Source organism: Salvelinus sp. IW2-2015, linkage group LG20 (assembly GCF_002910315.2).
Source record: "Salvelinus sp. IW2-2015 linkage group LG20, ASM291031v2, whole genome shotgun sequence".
Classification (NCBI taxonomy): domain Eukaryota; kingdom Metazoa; phylum Chordata; class Actinopteri; order Salmoniformes; family Salmonidae; genus Salvelinus; species Salvelinus sp. IW2-2015.
Genome location: NC_036860.1, coordinates 3357287 through 3376189, shown reverse-complemented (window position 1 = coordinate 3376189; position 18903 = coordinate 3357287). Strand labels below are relative to the sequence as shown.

The 18903-nt window shown below is 43.3% G+C and overlaps 1 protein-coding gene across 6 annotated transcripts; it reads left to right on the top strand.

Annotated features, from left to right (window-relative positions):
• The first annotated feature begins 921 nt into the window (after positions 1 to 921).
• On the top strand, positions 922 to 17410 carry tlcd4b (TLC domain containing 4b). Of its 6 annotated transcripts, none has more exons than XM_070449135.1 (7): positions 922 to 978; positions 3901 to 4052; positions 12167 to 12256; positions 14987 to 15045; positions 15175 to 15269; positions 15450 to 15523; positions 15624 to 17410. In XM_070449135.1, exons 5-7 carry the CDS (start codon positions 15207 to 15209, stop codon positions 15958 to 15960), a joined length of 474 nt encoding a protein of 157 aa, XP_070305236.1. In that variant the 5' UTR covers positions 922 to 978; positions 3901 to 4052; positions 12167 to 12256; positions 14987 to 15045; positions 15175 to 15206; the 3' UTR covers positions 15961 to 17410. The 6 variants fall into 6 exon arrangements, with proteins under 6 accessions (XP_070305236.1, XP_070305235.1, XP_023866977.1 ...); XM_070449134.1 differs by having other exon boundaries at positions 928 to 1272; XM_024011209.2 differs by lacking the exon at positions 922 to 978 and adding an exon at positions 1289 to 1665.
• Positions 17411 to 18903: the final 1493 nt, after the last annotated feature.

The following is an 18903-nucleotide window of genomic DNA, read 5'->3' as shown; positions in this document are numbered from 1 at the left end:
RMWRYMKMWTKSYWTGSKMYTGATTGCATTATGTCTKCCAAYGATGTGATTGTTTGGAAGAATGAGTGGTGTTTAATCTGRTCTGATTAGCAGTTCATGTTTGGTTAATCTTTGAAGKCCTTGATTGTTAGCGATAGGATTWCTTTCACCGGTGTCATCTGTCTCCATCCACTCTTTCAGCACTTCACTCTCTTTGTCACTGGATCTCTAGCCCAGGGCCTTCTATTTACAAGAAGGCTCTGATCTAGCCTACAATCAATGCCAAATACCTACGTGTCAACATGGGAAGTGCAAGGAACACAGGATGTTGGTGGCACCTTAATTGGGGAGGACGAGCTCATGGTAATGGCTGGAGAGGAATGATTGGAATGATATCAAATACATCAATCACATGGTTTCCAGGTGTTTGATGTCATTCCATTTGCGACATTCCTGGCATTATTATGAGCCGTCCTCCCCTTAGCAGCCTCCTGTGCTGGGGAAACCAGACAGACAACCTTGACTCAGGAGGATGACTCAGTAGGTGACAGCACAGAACCATACAATTACAGAAATAACCACTCCTTTCAAAATACATTAGATTCATAATATCTCTGTCTGTAAAACCCTTTCAGTTTCCAATTATAAGTAAAATACACATATGGAAATGTGCTCATATAAAAAATGTAGCCTTGATTTAATTGGCCTATGGCGAGTGTAAAAATATGACCTGACTATTTGCGGTGTTATTCAATAGCTTGTCAAGCTGCCTGCAGTTCTTCGTGTTTTAGTTGTGGACYTCATACAAATGCAGGTTTCGTCATAGCAACACTGCTAACTAAGCCTTTGCATGTTATTGGTAGTGGTATCAGCTGTTCCATGTCTTTGTCATTTAAGAATATAGCGCTGTAATGAATGTAGCCTTTGTTTATTGTGGGTGTGGCCAAACCGAGGGGTGTGAGCTAGAGGGRGGGTGGTATCTGCGTGTTCGCGTCACAGGTTAGTGCTAGCTGTCAATTGCATAACAAAACGTCTACAACTTTATATTTTAGGCAAAACTTGGAACGCATGGTGGCAGGGAAATTGGCAATTATCTAGCTACTGTAATAGTTATGCATGAATGCCGCTGCTTTCGTCGTATAGCCTTTTTCACGAGGACMTACACTAGAGAGCTAGCTAGTGTGCTACTGCTAGCTAGCTGACTTGCTAAGTTAGCTACCTAAGAAAGTGAAAGAAGACGGCAGCTGAACAGAAGCTATACCAACTTACTCAGACCTATGCGACTGATATCAGGTAGTTATTTATCTAGCTAGCCTTTCACTTATTATTTTGTTCACAACACAGCGATACATTGAGCTAATGCACTGCAATTGGTATGTATTAAACATCTAGCTAGTGACCGCAATACGACCAATGAATACGACCCTGGTTGTGGCAATATAGCACTGCTTTCTAGTCAGTAGCTGTGCTCTCATAATTCGTGTAGCTAGCTTGGTTAGTCTCTACTTGTGGCTAAACTGGAAAGTGTGCTACTGGCGACAATGTTGCCGAAAATCGAAGGATTGTACACGTTTGCTGTGTCACGCGCCGCAGAGAACAAGGGACTGTGCTGACAAGTTATGCATGAGCTATCTGCCTCCGCAAGAAAGAGCACTACACCAGACGGGAGAAGCTGTCCATTTACCAGTTATGTTTTAATATCCTCATTATTTTTAACTCTAGGCCAGGGCAAGTAATTGTACTCATTAGCACAAGCGTTGGGGGGGATTTTTGTCTGCATCCCAAGATTTGCGTTATTAAAGTGTAAGGAAATCTCATCACTTGTCAGTTGGCCTAGAATGCCAGTCTTAATTTGACCGTCATATGAGCTGCATTTAGACTAAAACATATTACATTCATTGTATTTTTGCACATTCTGTCTTCTAAAAACCTCAATGGCATATGCATTGCATGAGAGAGGACGTTTTATATTCCCACTGGAACATGGGAAATTGAACCGCTATTTGTGTTGGTCGATATACCAAAGGGTCATCGTGCTGACAACAGCATATAGTGCAGGAGAACAAGGTCAAAAGTGGATGGTGGTTGTCGGATATACGCGCCTTTGCCCTCCTATGCAGTCAGAACCAGCTTGCCAGGTGAAGAATGCTAATGAATAATTGAAGCACATGCAGCATGTTCTGGAACAATGAGGCTTCTCTCAAACACTATTTTATTGGTCAATGCTATCTGGATAATACTACAAATTCCTGATTGCTTACAGAGTTAGGCCTATTCCAGGGAGAGCTGGGGTTATTGTATGGGCCACTGCAGTAGCTAAACTACGGGTTTCCTGTGATGGTGTTGATCAGCTTGTCCCAATGGCCTGTCCTCACATCCATAGATCTGGAGATTGAAAAATGATTTTGCTCAGAGCACATGGAACTGTGGTTTGTAGTAGCCTATGTTAAACAGTACATGTGTTTGTATCAGACTGAAGTGGCATTAGGCTGTACTGTACCAATGCTCCTTTGTACTGGAAACGTGTGTTGATTTTGACACTGTAGACCCTGAGTGAACATGGGGTGTTCCCTATTGACCGGCTGTCGCTCTGTGGGTCCAGTCCTATTTTCTGTTAATTTAGGCCAGGGGTACTAACGTACCCTATGAGGTCCGGAGCCTGCTGGTTTTCTGTGCTACCTGATAATTAATTGTACACACCTGGTGTAACAGGTCTAAATTAGTCCCTGACTAGAGGGGAACAATTAAAAAATGCGGTGGAACTGTCTTCGAGGTCCAGAGTTGAGTTTGAGGGATGTAAGCCTATAGGGAGAGAGAACAGTTTGTAGTCATGCCATGGTATCATGACATTGGATTTTTTGAGTATTAGAACCTACTGTACAAGTTTAAAGTGCCAGTTGGGGCAGAGGTTAAAGCCTATTGGGCTTAGGTCTAGTGATATTGGAGAAAGGATACTTTCTCCAGTATCAATAGAATCTCCCTGTTGGTGACTAGTCATCTAATCAGTTGCCTTACCCAATTGTAATCGGCAGCACATTGTTTGTACTTGGATAAGCAGTTAGAACCTTAGAGACTATTGTTGTTGCTTCATCCAAATAGCCATTTTCTCTGGATTTCAYATTCTTGTGGATTTAATGGTCCCAGATGCAGGTTTTTTGGAATGTTAGTATTGTAGTTCCTTGAGTACTCTGAGGGCTGAGGTGAGGACACATGACCAGTCATGGACTTCAGTCAAAGAGCCAGTAGCTCTGYGGACCTTTTTGAGTTTACTGAAAATCCAATTCTTCATGAAACGTAATCCCTCTTCTGGGAAATGAGGTCAAGGGAATGAGTGGCTGTTTCTTAGTACAGGGAGCATGGACCCCAAGCTTTGTTGATACTATGTAATAGTGCTGCAGTTGATCCATGCCTGTCCTCAGGCTACTCAACTATAGTCTCCAACGCTGGACACTGCAGGGCGATGACCCCTACATACAGATGCACATACACTGCTAGTTTCTAGACTTAGTCAGCCTTTCTACTTGTGTTTTTGCATSTCTCATCACAAATGTTCTTCCTCCTCTCAATAGCGTGCGTTCACCAACAGGAACCTCTAGCTCCATCTTTACAATTCTCTTTTCTTTCAATTCTTAGCCACAATTGCACATTTAATCCCCGCGCAAAATATTTGTCCAATAATGAATTATTTATTTTCTCTCGTTTCTGCTCTTTTACKACCATCTCCTTTTCAATGGCTCTCTCCCTTGCCCTCCTGTCCCTCCTTTGCCCCCCTGTTTTCCTCCCTTCCATCCTCCACTTCTTCTCTTATTCCTTCCGGCCCCCCTCTACATTCCCCCCTGCCAGTCTAGGGGTATTGTGTCTTCTGTACAGTAACAGTACATGCCTCTCACCTCGTCTCTCTCCTGGTGTGGTATACTGTAGGTGAGTGATGGAGACGAGAGAGTTGACCGTGGTGGCTGGCAGCTTCGTGGGGTTTCAGCTGCTCTTCTCCGTGGCCAGCCCGCTGTTCTCACCAACTTCACCCCTGGCTACGGCCGCCTGCCCTCCAACAAGCTCACTGAGTGGAACTCCAGGTACAATACCCTTCCAACAGCCTCTTAACAGGTTTCACATTATAGACTAGCACTGTATGACTCTGCTGTAACACACCTCTATCAGACATTAACCAAGGCACACTGATCTGAGGTCAGAAATATAACTAGTCGAAAGGTAGGCACCAAGTTAATGATTATGTAGATATTTATTCTCTACGTTGCTCTTGGACTGGCTTTGCATTCAAATAGTTTTTATTGTGCTGATACTTCAGCTCTAATCAGACAAATCTTAATTAATCTATTTACGATATCGTCATTTAGGTTGTCATGGGTCATCTTATCAACTTTCCATAGTACACGTCAGGGGCTGGGCTTTGAGTTCAAAGACCAGAAATGTGTAATTAGTTTGGGGTTAAGTTCAAAAATGTGCCAATTGGTGTTTGGAAATGAGTTACTCCATGTACTGAATGGTATCTCATCTCTGGTATCAGTTTGTCTTGAGCTGGTGGGCTGTACTCACTATTACCACTGTTCCTCCAAAAAATGTTGGCACTGAGCAAATTTCAGGTCTGCTGAGTGGTAACTTGAACATTGTAAAATTCTGTGCAACCTCCAGCGCGTTTCTGTGAACACTGAGGCTGTACCCACTTTAAGTTAACAGTTTAACAATGGCCAAGTAGTCTACTGTGGCTATTTGATTGTAATGTAGAGCTACCAGAGTGGCCACCATCAAAAACAATGGAGAAAATGCATCCCATAACATTTTAACATGGAAATGGCTGTTCTATCATTCAACCTACATTAGCAGCCAATGTGTGGTGTTCAATGTAGGCCCACATTCCATGATACTTTTGAAAAAAAACTTGCAGGGCTTGACATTAACCTGTTTATCCACTTGTCCTTTGGACAAGGAGATTACTGAAAATGTTGTGGTGTTTGATGCAAGAAACCATTTTACAAAATAAAATGCTTTTCCATATCATTATGACAGAAAATCTGACAAATTATGCTACTCTCTGTCTATTGGCTAATTAACTTATTCAAGCCTGTCTCAAAATACAACACTGTCCCTTTTAAGACAAAAAAGCTCTTTACCTGACTCGCTTTTCAAAGATGTCTAGAAATGTACACGTTTTGTGCTCTTGTAGGAAGCAATCACTCCCCCATTACTGACTACAAATTCTCTATAACTGGGCTAATAACTAATTAACTAGCAAAGGATATGAACAAAATGTGCACACGTGGCTAGATGCTGCTCTCGCTTTGATCTCAAAACAAGCGCATCTACTCACGAACGCTCATGCTGTAAACACAGTCCAGTTCAAAGTAAATACATGGCAATGGTCTATTTGCATATAGGCCTACTGCAGCTCTGATTGTTTATGCCGCACCGGTATTTGTAGAGTACGGGCTGAGTAATGCGTGTCAATGTAATAAAATCCTACTCRGATGTGTTCTGCCTACAACTAAATCTCTTACGTAGTTTGTTTTGTTTCGGTATGTTGCATTGACAGTGGCTAATGTTGATTTGATTACAATTGCACAGTAAAGGGAAACTTTGATCATGTTAACAGGGAAAACTAGAACAGTGGTCACCAACATTTTCTGAGTTAAGATCACATTCTGAGTCAAAATGCAAGCCGAGATCTACTGCTCAGGTTTCTTTTTTTACATTACAAAAAAAACGTCCGGCCCATGCAACATTGACCAATTAAAAACAGTACTGTAGCACTGAGGTTTGTGCAGTAACCTATAGGCACAATACATTATCACCTCATATTGGCTTTGCTTGAATTGCCCATGCGTTGTTTGGGCCATTTAAAAAATATATATATAAAAAAAATTGAGGAAGGCTATATGATCACACCGGTAATAGATCCATTGTTGCATTACTTGTGAGGCACAGCTGAGTGAGCATACATTTAAATCATTTGTCTTTTATTTTTATTTTACTGGGCTGATGGTGCCCGCATCTAATGGTCAGTCTCAGKGGAGGGAGAGAACAGCAGACTGAGGGTCCACCTCTCAACATCCCTCCGCTCTCCCTTTCCTCCACTGACACTGACCAAAAAGGGACACCGTCTTCCAGCTGATGGCAACTCGGGTCGCACCGTTATTTCTGCCTCATGCACAAATTCATGTTGTTACTCCTATGAACAGAGAAAGTGAAATATTAAAAAGACCCAAGCTGCTAATAATAACAACAATGCAAGCCTATAGATACACTTTCCTACTCATTCATTACTGCTGCAGTGCTTGTTGTAGCGCTGGGTGGAAATGGGAAGAACACACGTTTTATGGCTTATAAAAGTGTTGAATACGAAGTGTTGACAGTGCTGAGTAAGAACTTTAACGTGATCTCACTCATAAAACAGCAGCTCTTTGACGTATTTGTTGACAGTCTTTCTAGTCATGGTTTTAAACATTTTGAAATCTCACAGTATCAATTTTGCTGTAGCTTTCTTTTATGCCTGCTACATTACTGTCAACACAGTAATCTGAGCCATCCGATTGGCCAGCGGTAGGCCTATAGTGCACTTGATTTGATCTCCGGCCCCGCCGGGAAGGCAGTTTGTACTTTCAGACACATGAAATGGTTCAAAATGGCAACAGTTCACCTACTTGGCACACAGGCAGCTGAATCGGGTGCACCTACCACCAACAGCCCGAGACAAATAAAATAGGAACACAAGGCTTTATCGTTGTTTTTGTTTTTTACAGAAAGGTTTGTTGATCGACTAGGAATGCCTTGGAGATCGACCAGTGGATCGCAATTCACCTGTTGGTAACCACTGCTCTAGAAAGTTGAAAGAAGTTCAATCTCGTGCCTCCCCCTGTGGGCTGATATTTCTTCTGCGCGGCAGTCCTGGGGGGAGCTGCGCGGCAGTCCTGGGGGGAGCTGCGCGGCAGTCCTGGGGGGAGCTGCGCGGCAGTCCTGGGGGGAGCTGNTGAGTGATGGAGACGAGAGAGTTGACCGTGGTGGCTGGCAGCTTCGTGGGGTTTCAGCTGCTCTTCTCCGTGGCCAGCCCGCTGTTCTCCTCAACTTTCACCCCTGGCTACGGCCGCCTGCCCTCCACCAAGCTCACTGAGTGGAACTCCAGGTACAATACCCTTCCAACAGGCCTCTTAACAGGTTTCACATTATAGACTAGTACTGTACCGTCTCTGCTGTAACACACTTCTATCAGACATTAACCCAGGCACACTGATCTTAAGTCAGAAATAGAGGTCGACCGATTCGGGCCGATTTCAAGTTTTCATGACAATCGTAATCTGCATTTTTGGACACCGATTATGGCCGATTACATTGCACTCCACGAGGAGACTGTGTGGCAAGTTGACTACCTGTTATGGGAGTGCAGCAAGGAGCCAAGGTAAGATGCTAGCTAGTATTAAACGTATCTTATAAAAAACAATAAATCTTAACATAATCACTAGTTAACTACACATGGTTGATGATATTACTAGTTTATCTAGCTTGTCCTGCGTTGCATATAATCGATGCGGTGCCTGTTAATTTATTATTGAATCACAGCCTACTTCCCCAAACGGGTGATTGAACAAGCGCATTCGTGAAAAAAGCACTGTCGTTGCACCAATGTGTACCTAACAATAAACATCAATGCCTTTCTTAAAATCAATACACAAGTATATATTTTTAAACCTGCATATTTAGTTAATATTGCCTGCTAACATGAATTTCTTTTAACTAGGGAAATTGTGTCACTTCTCTTGCGTTCTGTGCAAGCAGAGTCAGGGTATATGCAGCCGTTTGGGCCGCCTGGCTCGTTGCGAACTGTGTGAAGACCATTTCTTCCTAACAAAGACCGTAATTCATTTGCCAGAAGTGTACATAATTATGACATAACATTGAAGGTTGTGCAATGTAACAGCAATATTTAGACTTAGGGATGCCACCCTTTAGATAAAATACGGAATGGTTCTGTATTTCACTGAAATTTTACCATATTAATGACCTAAGGCTTGTATTTCTGTGTGTTATTATATTATAATTAAGTCTATGATTTGATAGAGCAGTCTGACTGAGCGGTGGTAGGCAGCAGCATGCTCGTAAGCATTCATTCAAACATCACTGTCCTGCATTTGCAGTTTATGAGCCTATCAACTCCTGAGATTAGGCTGGCAATACTAAAGTACCTATGAGAACATCCAATAGTCAAAGGTATATGAAATACAAATGGTATAGAGAGAAATAGTCCTATAATAACTACAACCTAAAACTTCTTACCTGGGAATATTGAAGACGCATGGTAAAAGGAACCACCAGCTTTCATATGGTCTGAGCAAGGAATTTAAACGTTAGCTTTTTTACATGGCACATATTGCACTTTTACATTCTTCTCCAACACTTTGTTTTTGCATTATTTAAACCAAATTGAATATGTTTCATTATTTATTTGAGACTAAATTAGATTTTATTGACGTATTAAGTTAAAATAAGTGTTCAGTATTGTTTTAATTGTTATTAATATTATATATATATATATATATAAAAATCGGCCGATTAATCGGTATCGGCTTTTTTTGGTCCTCCAATTATCGGTATCGGCGTTGAAAAATCATAATTGGTCGACCTCTAGTCAGAAATGATAACTAGTCGAAAGGTAGGCTAACAAGTTAATGATTATGTAAATATTTATTCTCTACATTGCTTTTGGACTGGCTTTGCATTCAAATTGTTTTATTGTGCTGATACTTCTGCTATAATCAGACAAATCTTAATTATCTGACAAATCTTAATTATCTATCTACAATATCGTCATTTAGGTTGTTATGGGTCATCTTCTCAACTTTCCATAGTACACATCAGGGGCAGGGCTTTGAATTCAAAGATCAGAAATGTGTAATTAGTTAAGTTCAAAAGTTGCCAATTGGTGTTTGGAATGAGTTACTCAATCTATTGAATGGTATCTCTTCTTTGGTATCAGTTTGTCTTGAGCTGGTGAGCTGTACCCACTATTACCACTGTTCCCTCAAAACAAATGTTGCCCCCACTGAGCAAATTTCAGGCCTGCTGAGTGCTAACTTGACATTTCTGTGCAACCTCCAGCGTGTTTCTGTGAACACTGAGGCTGAACCCACTTTAAGTTAGAGTTTTAACAATGGCCAAGTAGTCTACTGTGGCTATTTGATTGTAATGTAGAGCTACCAGAGTGGCCACCATCAAAAACAATGGAGAAAATGCATCCCATAACATTAACATGGAAATGGCTGTTCTATCTTTCAGCCTACATTAGCAGCCAATGTGTGGTGTTCAATATAGGCCTACATTCCATGAGACTTTTGAAAAAAGAACTTGCAGGGCTTGATATTAACCTGTTTATCCACTTGTCCTTCGGACAAGGAGATTACTGAGAATGTTGTGGTGTTTGATGCAAGAAACCATTTTACAAAATAAAATGCTTTTTATTTCCATATTGACAGAAAATCTGACATTATGCTACCCTCTGTCTATTGGCTACTTAACTTATTCAAGCCTGTCTCAAAATACAACACCCCTTTAAGACAAAAAAAGCTCTTACCTGACTCGTTTTTCAAAGATGTCTAGAAATGTACACGTTTTGTGCTCTTGTAGGAAGCAATCACTCCCCTATTACTGACTACAAATGATCTATAACTGGGCTAATAACTAATTAACAAGAAAGGATATGAACAAAATGCAGCTCTAGCTTTGATCTCAAAACAAGCGCATCTACTCACAAACGCTCATGCTGTAAACACAGTCCAGTTCAAAGTAAATACATGGCAATGGTCTATTTGCATATAGGCCTACTGCAGCTCTGATTGTTTATGCCACACTGGTATTTGTAGAGTACGGGCTGAGTAGTGCGTGTCAATGTAATGGAATTCTTCTCCGATGTGTTCTGCCTACACCAAAATCTCTTGCATAGTTTGTTTTGTTTTGGTATGTTGCATTGACAGTGGCTAATATTGCGTTGATTTGATCACAATTGCCACAGTAAAGGGAAACTTTGATCGTGTTAACAGGGACAACTCTAGAACAGTGGTCACCAACCTTTTCTGAGTCAAGATCACATTCTGAGTCAAAATGCAAGCCGAGAATTACCTCGCCGCTTTTTTAAAAACATTACAAAAAAACGTACGCCTATGCAACATTGACCAATTAAAAACAGTACTGTAGTAATGAGGTTTGTGCAGTAAGCTATAGGCACAATACATTATCACCTCATATTGGTTTTGCTTGAATTGCCCAATGCGTTAATGTTTGGGCCATTTAAAAAAAATTATACTTCAAAATTTGAGGAAGGCTATATGATCACACCGGTAATAGATCCATTGTTGCATTACTTGTGAGGCACAGCTGATTGAGCATACATTTAAATAATTTGTCTTTTATTTTTATTTTACTTGGCTGATGGTGCCTGCATCTAATGGTCAGTCTCAGCGGAGGGAGAGAATAGCAGACTGAGGTTCCACCTCTCAACATCCCTCCGCTCTCTCTTTCCTCCACTGACACTGACCAAAAAGGGACACCGTCTTCCAGCTGATGGCAACTCAAGTTGCACCGTTATTTCTGCCTCATGCACAAATTCATGTTGTTACTCCTATGAACAGAGAAAGTGAAATATTAAAAGACCCAAGCTGCTAATAATTACAGCAATGCAAGCCTATAGATACACTTTCCTACTCATTCATTACTGCTGCAGTGCGTGTTGTAGCGCTGAGTGGAAATGGGAAGAACATGTGTGTTATGGCTTATAAAAGTGTTGAATACAAAGTGTTGACAGTGCTGAGTGAGAACTTTAACGTGATCTCACTCATAAAACAGCAGCTCTTTGACGTATTTGTTGACAGTCTCTCTAGTCATGGTTTTAAACATTTTGAAATCTCACAGTATCAATTTTGCTGTAGCTTTCTTTTATGCCTGCTACGTTACTGCCAACACAGTAATCTGAGCCAACCGATTGGCCAGCGGTATCGGTTGCACCTACCTACCTAAAATAGGAGCACAAGGCTTTATCGTTGTTTAGTTTTTTTACAGAAAGGTTTGTCGATCGACTAGGAATGCCTTGGAGATCGACCAGTTGATCGCAATTCACCTGTTGGTGACCACTGCTCTAAAAAGTTGAGAGAAGTTCAATCTCGTGCTTCCCCCTGTGGGCTGATATTTCTTCTGCGCGGCAGTCCTGGGGGGAGCTGCGCGGCAGTCCTGGGGGGAGCTGCGCGGCAGTCCTGGGGGGAGCTGCGCGGCAGTCCTGGGGGGAGCTGNGGGGGGAGCTGCGCGGCAGTCCTGGGGGGAGCTGCGCGGCAGTCCTGGGGGGAGCTGCGCGGCAGTCCTGGGGGGAGCTGCGCGGCAGTCCTGGGCCTCAGTTCATACAGGGGTCATGCACACTGAACACTGCTACAGGATGTGTGTAGTGTACCATGGCATAACAAGCCAAAGGTGACGCACTGATCGTGGTTGAAGTTTGATTCAAAGTTACCCTTCATTGCATAACGGCTCCCAGTGTGTCAGTGTGTTATTATTTATTCAAGCTTTGCTTGTAAAGAGACACAGAGAATATCTACAGAAAGATGCACAGCAGAGATGTAAGCCTGAGGCGTAGGCTAAGGAACACGTCACTAGCTAGATGTTCAATTCAAATGGGCTAAAGGGAGAGCAAATGCACTTGCCCCTTCTGCTTCATAAGAGACTGTCTCAAATTCCACTCTCCTCCTTGGTCATGGCAGTTATACGCTCTCAGACAGTCATGTTATAATGGTGACACTAAAAATAACAATGTTCATTGTACAGTGGCTGGTCTATGAAGCCAGCATAGCTAGGCCTGTGGTGCTGCTGGTGTGCCCAGGGTCTGGGGACTGTGTGTACGGGTGAGGGGCGATAAGAGGCGTGGTAACACTGGAGTTCTCTTCACTAGCCCAGATAAAGAGTCCCAGAGGTCAACGAGACCTGAGTAGTTTCAAACACACACGATTCTCCTTCAAATTAGTTCCATTGCCAAGGTTCCACACGGCCCAAATGAGGTTTCTTCATCGTGTTCTCAGTGCTATAAAGGATGTTATTGTTATGTTACTTGAACTGTTTATTAGTWTTACTGCTGCCGTGGTGCTAGTCTTGCATCATTCTCTGCCATGGCGCTAACTGTCCCTGTTTCTGTGTGCTTGCCCAGATTGGTGTCCACTGTCCATGCTCTGATCGTGGGCCTCTTCTGTCTCTACATCCTGTGGTTTGATGATGCTGTCAACACAGACCCCGTCTGGTAAGATGAACTGCATTACTGTCTGCTGTCTGTCTAGCAGCCATGGCTACTAGCCTACCCCAAGAGGGTGGGAAGGATGATGCTGCCATTCCCCACTGTCAGAGAGAAATCTCAGTGGAGTCTCCAGAGAGGTGTAGATTCAGTGGATTTGTCCTTTCATTGTCTTTTCTATGTTCTCTCCTACTGCTGACTGTGATTACATCATTGTATCCTGAAAGAGAGGAATGGTAATTTCCCCCTCTCCCTTCTGTTTCTGTCTTCTACTCTCTTCGCTCTCCTCTTTCTCTGTCTTCTACTCTCGTGTTTCTCTCCTTCTGTTTCTCTTCCTCTCTTGTTCTGATCAGACAGGCCAGAGTCCTGCCAACAAGGCTCCTTTTCATAGCAAACAGCAGCCCAGTCTTCAGCCCCCCCTCTTCCTCCTCCCTCCCCTTCTGGTGACCCTCTCCCCCCCCACCACCACCACCCTGCATCTCTGGCTGTCTGATCAATACAGCACTTCCCTCGCTCTCATTGTCTGTCTGTCGCTGATGTAGCGGAGAAAAGGGGTTGTGAAGGGCCAATGGGGAGGAGTCCTGCCACCCCCCTTCATCTGCTCTGTGTCCAAATGTCTCACATTTAGACTACTCTCTTTTTCCTTCTTTCTTTGTTGTTCCTCTACTCTCATAGGGTTTGTTTAATAGGGGTGTAATTGTTGTACCCTCCTAGCCCAAGTCATGTTGACTTGTTCTTTTCCTTTGTTTTGGTCTTTGTGTCTGTGTAGTATTGGTACTATCCTTTTGTCTCTTATATATTTGCTTTCCTGCCCATCTCTTTAAGTTTCTTACTTTTCATCTATTTAGACTGGTAGCCATGTTATTTTGCTAGAGCAGTAGCTAGTTCCTCTTATTGCAACACTGAATGGCGTAAGCATTAAATCCTCAGACAATCTGATTGCATTACAGCATCATTTATACATGCCACAGACTGGCATTGTGCTGGGCTTCACAGAACTAACCGCCCACAAACCTGCATTGTGACAGATTCAGCTTCTCGCAACGTCACTCTGGCGGTTCTGCCTGGGTTTTGTTGTCGTAATCCAATCAATCCAAAGCGTTTTCCAAATCCGCCTCCCTCACATCGCTTGAATGGTTTATCTGAGCTTTAAAAGTACGATGTAACCAGTGAGAGCAGAATACAGACTCAATTGGTTTAAAACAATAGTGCTCAGTTGGTTGATCAGAGTTCAGTGATGTAACCTCAGGTGTGGCTTACTGTAACATTAAGATCCCTTTATTGGTCAAATACACACAAGGTCCAACTGAACTGTGACTTCTGCTTTTTAACCCAACACCTCCAAAAGACTCATACATACACATAAATATAGAGGTTTTGGAGAGGTGCAGGGGACTACCACCCCGGGCGCCCGGGGAGCTGTTGCTGGGGGGGGGTTAAGTGCCTCGCTCACAGACAACGGCAGGCAATGGAATCTAGGATTTGATACCAGCAACCCTCCGGTTGCCAGCTCACTTTCCAACAGATTTTTCCCGGCAGACCCGGGATTCAAACTGGCAACCGTCCGGTTGCTGGCTCGCCTCTAACCACTAGGCTACCTGCTGCCCTGCCATACCTGGATCAGTGATGGAATCTGAGAACCTTTGGACCGATCTCATCCTGACCCCTCCTGTTGCTCTGTCTGAAGTTTATCTCTTAGCTTTAACAGATTTATCTACGAATGGCTTTGATTCTCTATATGGGTGAATAGATTATTAGGCTTATGGGTGAGCTCCAGGATGTGCAGTAAACATGAGGAAGTGGAGAAACGATTGGCTGCATATGACATTGATCGTGGATACATGAGTGGGGTTCAGAGAGGATGTTGCACTCAGACATACCCTGAACGGGTACGTTGGGGTGAAGGTCGGTAGAGGTGAGGGAGGGCGGTGTCACGTGGAGCCCCCCTCTGATCCAGAGAGCACGTCGTGGTGTGCTGTCACAGAGAGCCATGACCCCGCCCTCAGCAACAGGATACCTGTGATGGAGAGAGGCCAACATCAGTTCCAGTGTCACTTTACTGAGACACACACATTATTTTGACCACAGTCACTTAGCAGATGCTCTTGTCAAGCGCCTCTTGCACTCTAGTCAACACACAGGCCTAGGCAGTAAATGTGGCCCATGTGATACGGTGAACTGATAACCATGGCGTTGCCCAAACCTTTGTCCAAGCAACTGAGTCGTACAATCCACTCCTACAGTCAAGAGAAGAGTGGTTCTCATTCTTACAGTATGTACTATATGCAGGCTACTGCTCACATGTACACACATCCTGACACGTATTTGTCCATGAGCACACAATCCCACAAGGATACAGCAGGCAAACAGAAACACACCCTCTGTATGTGAGCACAATGCATTTGTCAACACAGTGCTATTTAAACTGGACCTTCCCTGGACACGGGTATCTCAGTAGTAGCAAGACTATGACTCATGACATGGCCATGAGAAGAATGTGCCTATTTGAATGCTAGAAAAAAGATTGTAGTTAAAGTTTCATTTTTTTAAATTAGCTCTCATTGGAGACCCCTGCAGTAGACTTCACTAATATAGTATGTAGAATGTTTTGTGGACTTCACTAGATTTCTGTGAAATCGTAAGTAGCTTTAGTTTCTGTTTTACAGTAGTTTTAGCATTAATCTGTAATGTGGCAACTGTTATTCTGAAAGAACACTTTGTTTTGTTTTTGTTGTACAGGGGAGAGCCTGGACTAGTGAAACTTAATGTGGCCATAACATGTGGTTATTTGCTCTATGGTGAGTGTCTCTCTCTCTCTCTCCTCATGTTTATCCTCTTGTATAACAATAAGCCATCCACATTTCTCTGTGGACAGTAGATGAAAATAATAAACTGTGTGCTAACTACCCACTTGTTGTTCTGTGTAGACCTTGTGCTTCTGGCCACTAACTGGAGCACAATGGGGGACAGCTTTTTTGTCTGTCACCACTTGGCGGCGCTCTATGCATATGGATATGTCTTGGTGAGTCTGGGGGAAAACCATGAGCACAATGGCTATTTTTAGATGGTTATTTGGTGCCTTTGGGTTTTGGTATTGAAATACTCAGGTCTTCTTTCTAAAGATGTGTTGCACATTTAGTCTGTTTTTAGTTTATTTTTGCCCATGTCTATTTGTGGTAATACGTCTTTACACTCTCTGCAGTCTCGTGGCGTGCTTCCCTATTTCGCCAACTTCCGTCTCATTTCAGAGTTATCCACACCTTTTGTGAACCAAAGGTAAGCTAGCTCCACTTTTACTATATATTAATGAATACTCCTGTTTATCAGCCCCTACCTCTGTCAGTGTTGACATTATTCCGTTCTCCTCCACGTATAGATGGTTCTACGAGGTGCTGAAGTACCCTCGCTCGGACCGCTTGGTTGTGGCCAACGGCATGGCCATGGCAGTGGTCTTCTTCATGGTGCGCATCTTCGTCATGCCACCCTACTGGGCCCGGGTGTTTGCCACCTTCGGAACGGAGGCCTTRGAGCGCTTGGGCATCGGTGCTCAGGTGGCCTGGATCACATCCTGTATCGCCCTGGACATCCTCAACATCATCTGGATGTACAAGATCGCCCGCGGCTGCTACAAGGTCATGATGGGCGCCAGTGGCAGGAAGGCCAAAGAGGTATCCCCGCTCAAGCAGAACCATGTGAATAACCACACAGACTAAGAGATACTGGCCGGAGGGGGGGAGATAGACAGACTGTGGAAGGGAGACAGGAAGGACTTCAAGGGCTCTTATAGCCCCTGCTAGCTCCAGCCTTGCTATTATCTCCGTACCTGGAAATCATGCAGCCGAATGGGGTCAGGTCCTCATCCGATTCAGCCTCGCAGAATGAGACTGGTCCCACACTAGCTTCTGTACCTCAGTGTTTCATCAATGGTATGGAGGTACCCTGGCTGGGTTTGGTTGGAGATGACAGAGTAGCTGTTAAGGACACTCATTCTTGTTCACTTTCAACTTCAACCCAAGCTCAGTCATCTGAAGTACCTGTGATGGACAGGTAGAAAGCAATAAAAGAAGAAACCGTGCTCTGTCAAACTCCCTCGGCCATCATCCTTTACCCTTTTCAGTTCCCTGACCCGTCCAACCAGAGGAGAGCCTCCTTCTTTGCCCTCAGAATAAGGACCTCTTAGTGTGCTAGTTTGACAGACCGAGACACCACAATGCCTCTTACTGCATTTGCTGATGGCCTCCTTTTTATGAACACCACCTACATCTCCAGCAGACTGGTCCCCCGCTCACAGCAACAGTTCAGATTGAATCACCACTGGATTTCCCATCCACAGCCTGGATGCACATCCAGGGGAAATGGAGACAGGGATGTGGGGATTGGATCCTACCGCTGCCGCCAACTCTCCGGAATCATTGTTTTTCATTGGATGCTTTTGCCTCATCTCGTCCAGGGTCTGCCTGTGCTYTGTTTGGGTCTCAGTTATCCCATTTGTTCCTCCTGTTACTCAACATCAAAACCAGGAATTGACATCAATGCGTCTTAACTTCACTACACTATCATAACCCTCTGTCACAGCGGAGCGGTTAAATCCATCCAGTTTGATGCTTCTGTTCTACCTCTCCCCTGCCTTTATAAAGACTTGTCAGTCATATGAGAATAATCACAGAGTTGTTTTCTCCTTCTGTCAACATGTTTTAGCCTTTGAAAAGATCTCATCCATTATCTCTAGTTCAGTTGACTGGAAAGGATGTTTTCTCTCAGTTTCTCTGGAGATTCTCCCAGCCACTGCAGTGTAACACTACTGTTAAACACAACACTTGTTCTAGTGTCTATCTAAGGTACCTCTGGGGATTTTAACTTCCATTTTTCTCTATTTTCTGTGTTATTGTGAGAACTGAATTTGGAACAATAGCGGGTCCCTTTTGGGGGGGAAGCATTCTCCTGTCTTAGGTGCTGTTCCGCCTACAGAGTGGCAGCCATAGGAATGCTGSAAATGTGATGTTCAAAATTGTTTCTTTAGATATTCATGTAAGATCAATTATGAATTACCTATCTGACAAGAACAGGCATACGCTGGCAATGTTGTACTATATGTGTAGCCATGTAAAGTCCTACTGTATTACTCAGTTGGAAATCTTCCTTTCAAATCAAGTTGATTTGATTGATTCAAATCACTGAGAGCTTGTTAAGAAAACGTTGGATTATGATGATTTATACTCTAGTTTGGATCACTAAACAGGATAAATATGAATTGCATTAATCTATGGGTTCCTCTGCACTTCATTTTAATCAGTGCATTTTATGTTTTTCACCCAGCTGTATTGAGTGCATGTTAAGTGTTTTTGTTTTCTGTCCTCCTCCTGTCCCTAAAGCGTTGACGTCGTTTGGGACGGGGGGTCTGAAATGTTTGACTGTTCACTGTGGAATGAAAGCACACTCCCCATGATAGAGCAATAACCTTTTGAGCCCCTCCATGTACCATCGAGGAGGGTTGTTTTGTCGTGCCTTTACGCAACAGGAAATCTAATGCGGTCCGGTAGATATTAGCATGACATTTTAATGTAAAACTGCTGTTTGTTTTCCTTTTTTCACACTATTGTAGTCTCTTCTCTCTATGGATACTGTTATGTATATATTTTTGTACCCTGCACAATAATGAATCCAGACAAGTATTCTCCAAAGTTGACCCCTCTGTAGGGCCTGCTTGMTTTTCTTCTGAATACGGGAMCYGGCCTCGATATYAATGTTGTGGTGGTTCTAGTGYCATTAGGAGGAGTGGGAAGTGGCTTAGAGGCTGCTGGTTATGACCAGAATGAAGATGAGATTGGAAATGTAATTATTGTCATGTAGTTATTCAGCTACATCAGCTCGGTTGAGAAGCTAGTGAAATTCAGCTCACTCTTCTCACCCAGTCCTCCAATACTTCAAGCTGTGAATAGAGCAACATGTTTGTATCATTCATCAGTCAAGAAAACAATATTTTCAACTGAGTACATGTGTAGCCTGATGAGGAGATTTCTGGTTCGCCAGTAGGCTGTGGTGTGCATTTAAGTCTGCTTCGGATGCCTGTGAGAGGTTGTACTTCTGCACAATGTCCAATGTTTGTACAAACTATTAATTGGATGTGTAGTGTTTCACTGGCTTCAGTTTGTCTGTGGTGTGTTGAATTGCAATGTAGACCTCTGGGTGATTTAAAAATAGTCAAAGTTTTGGTTTTTGGAAATGAGGAAGTGACACGGCGGTTTCTGTAACATCATGCCCGAGTGCACTTGTATCTGCAAGAAATAACCGTGTGACCTTTTATCCCTTTGAAAGGCTAACATTGTGTATTAAGAGAAGGTACAGATGGTCTCAGGTCCTGGTGAGAAATGAGGACATGTTGTAGCTCCTGGAAGAACTGGTAGAACCGTTGTATTTATTTCAGCTGCATTGCATGCATTTCATCTCTTTTGTAAGGTTGAACTTAGCAGCGTCTCAAGACTTTTAGCCATTTGATACTAAATGTCATGGATTAGCCAGAAAATAACCTTTGACTGAATCAATGAATTCTTGCCCCAGCTTTTTGTGGCCTCTCTCGGATAGTCCTGCTTCACCTGTGGAGCATATCTGTAGACCGCAGCAGTCGCATCCTTTAAGTCACAAGGAGGTGCGGAGAT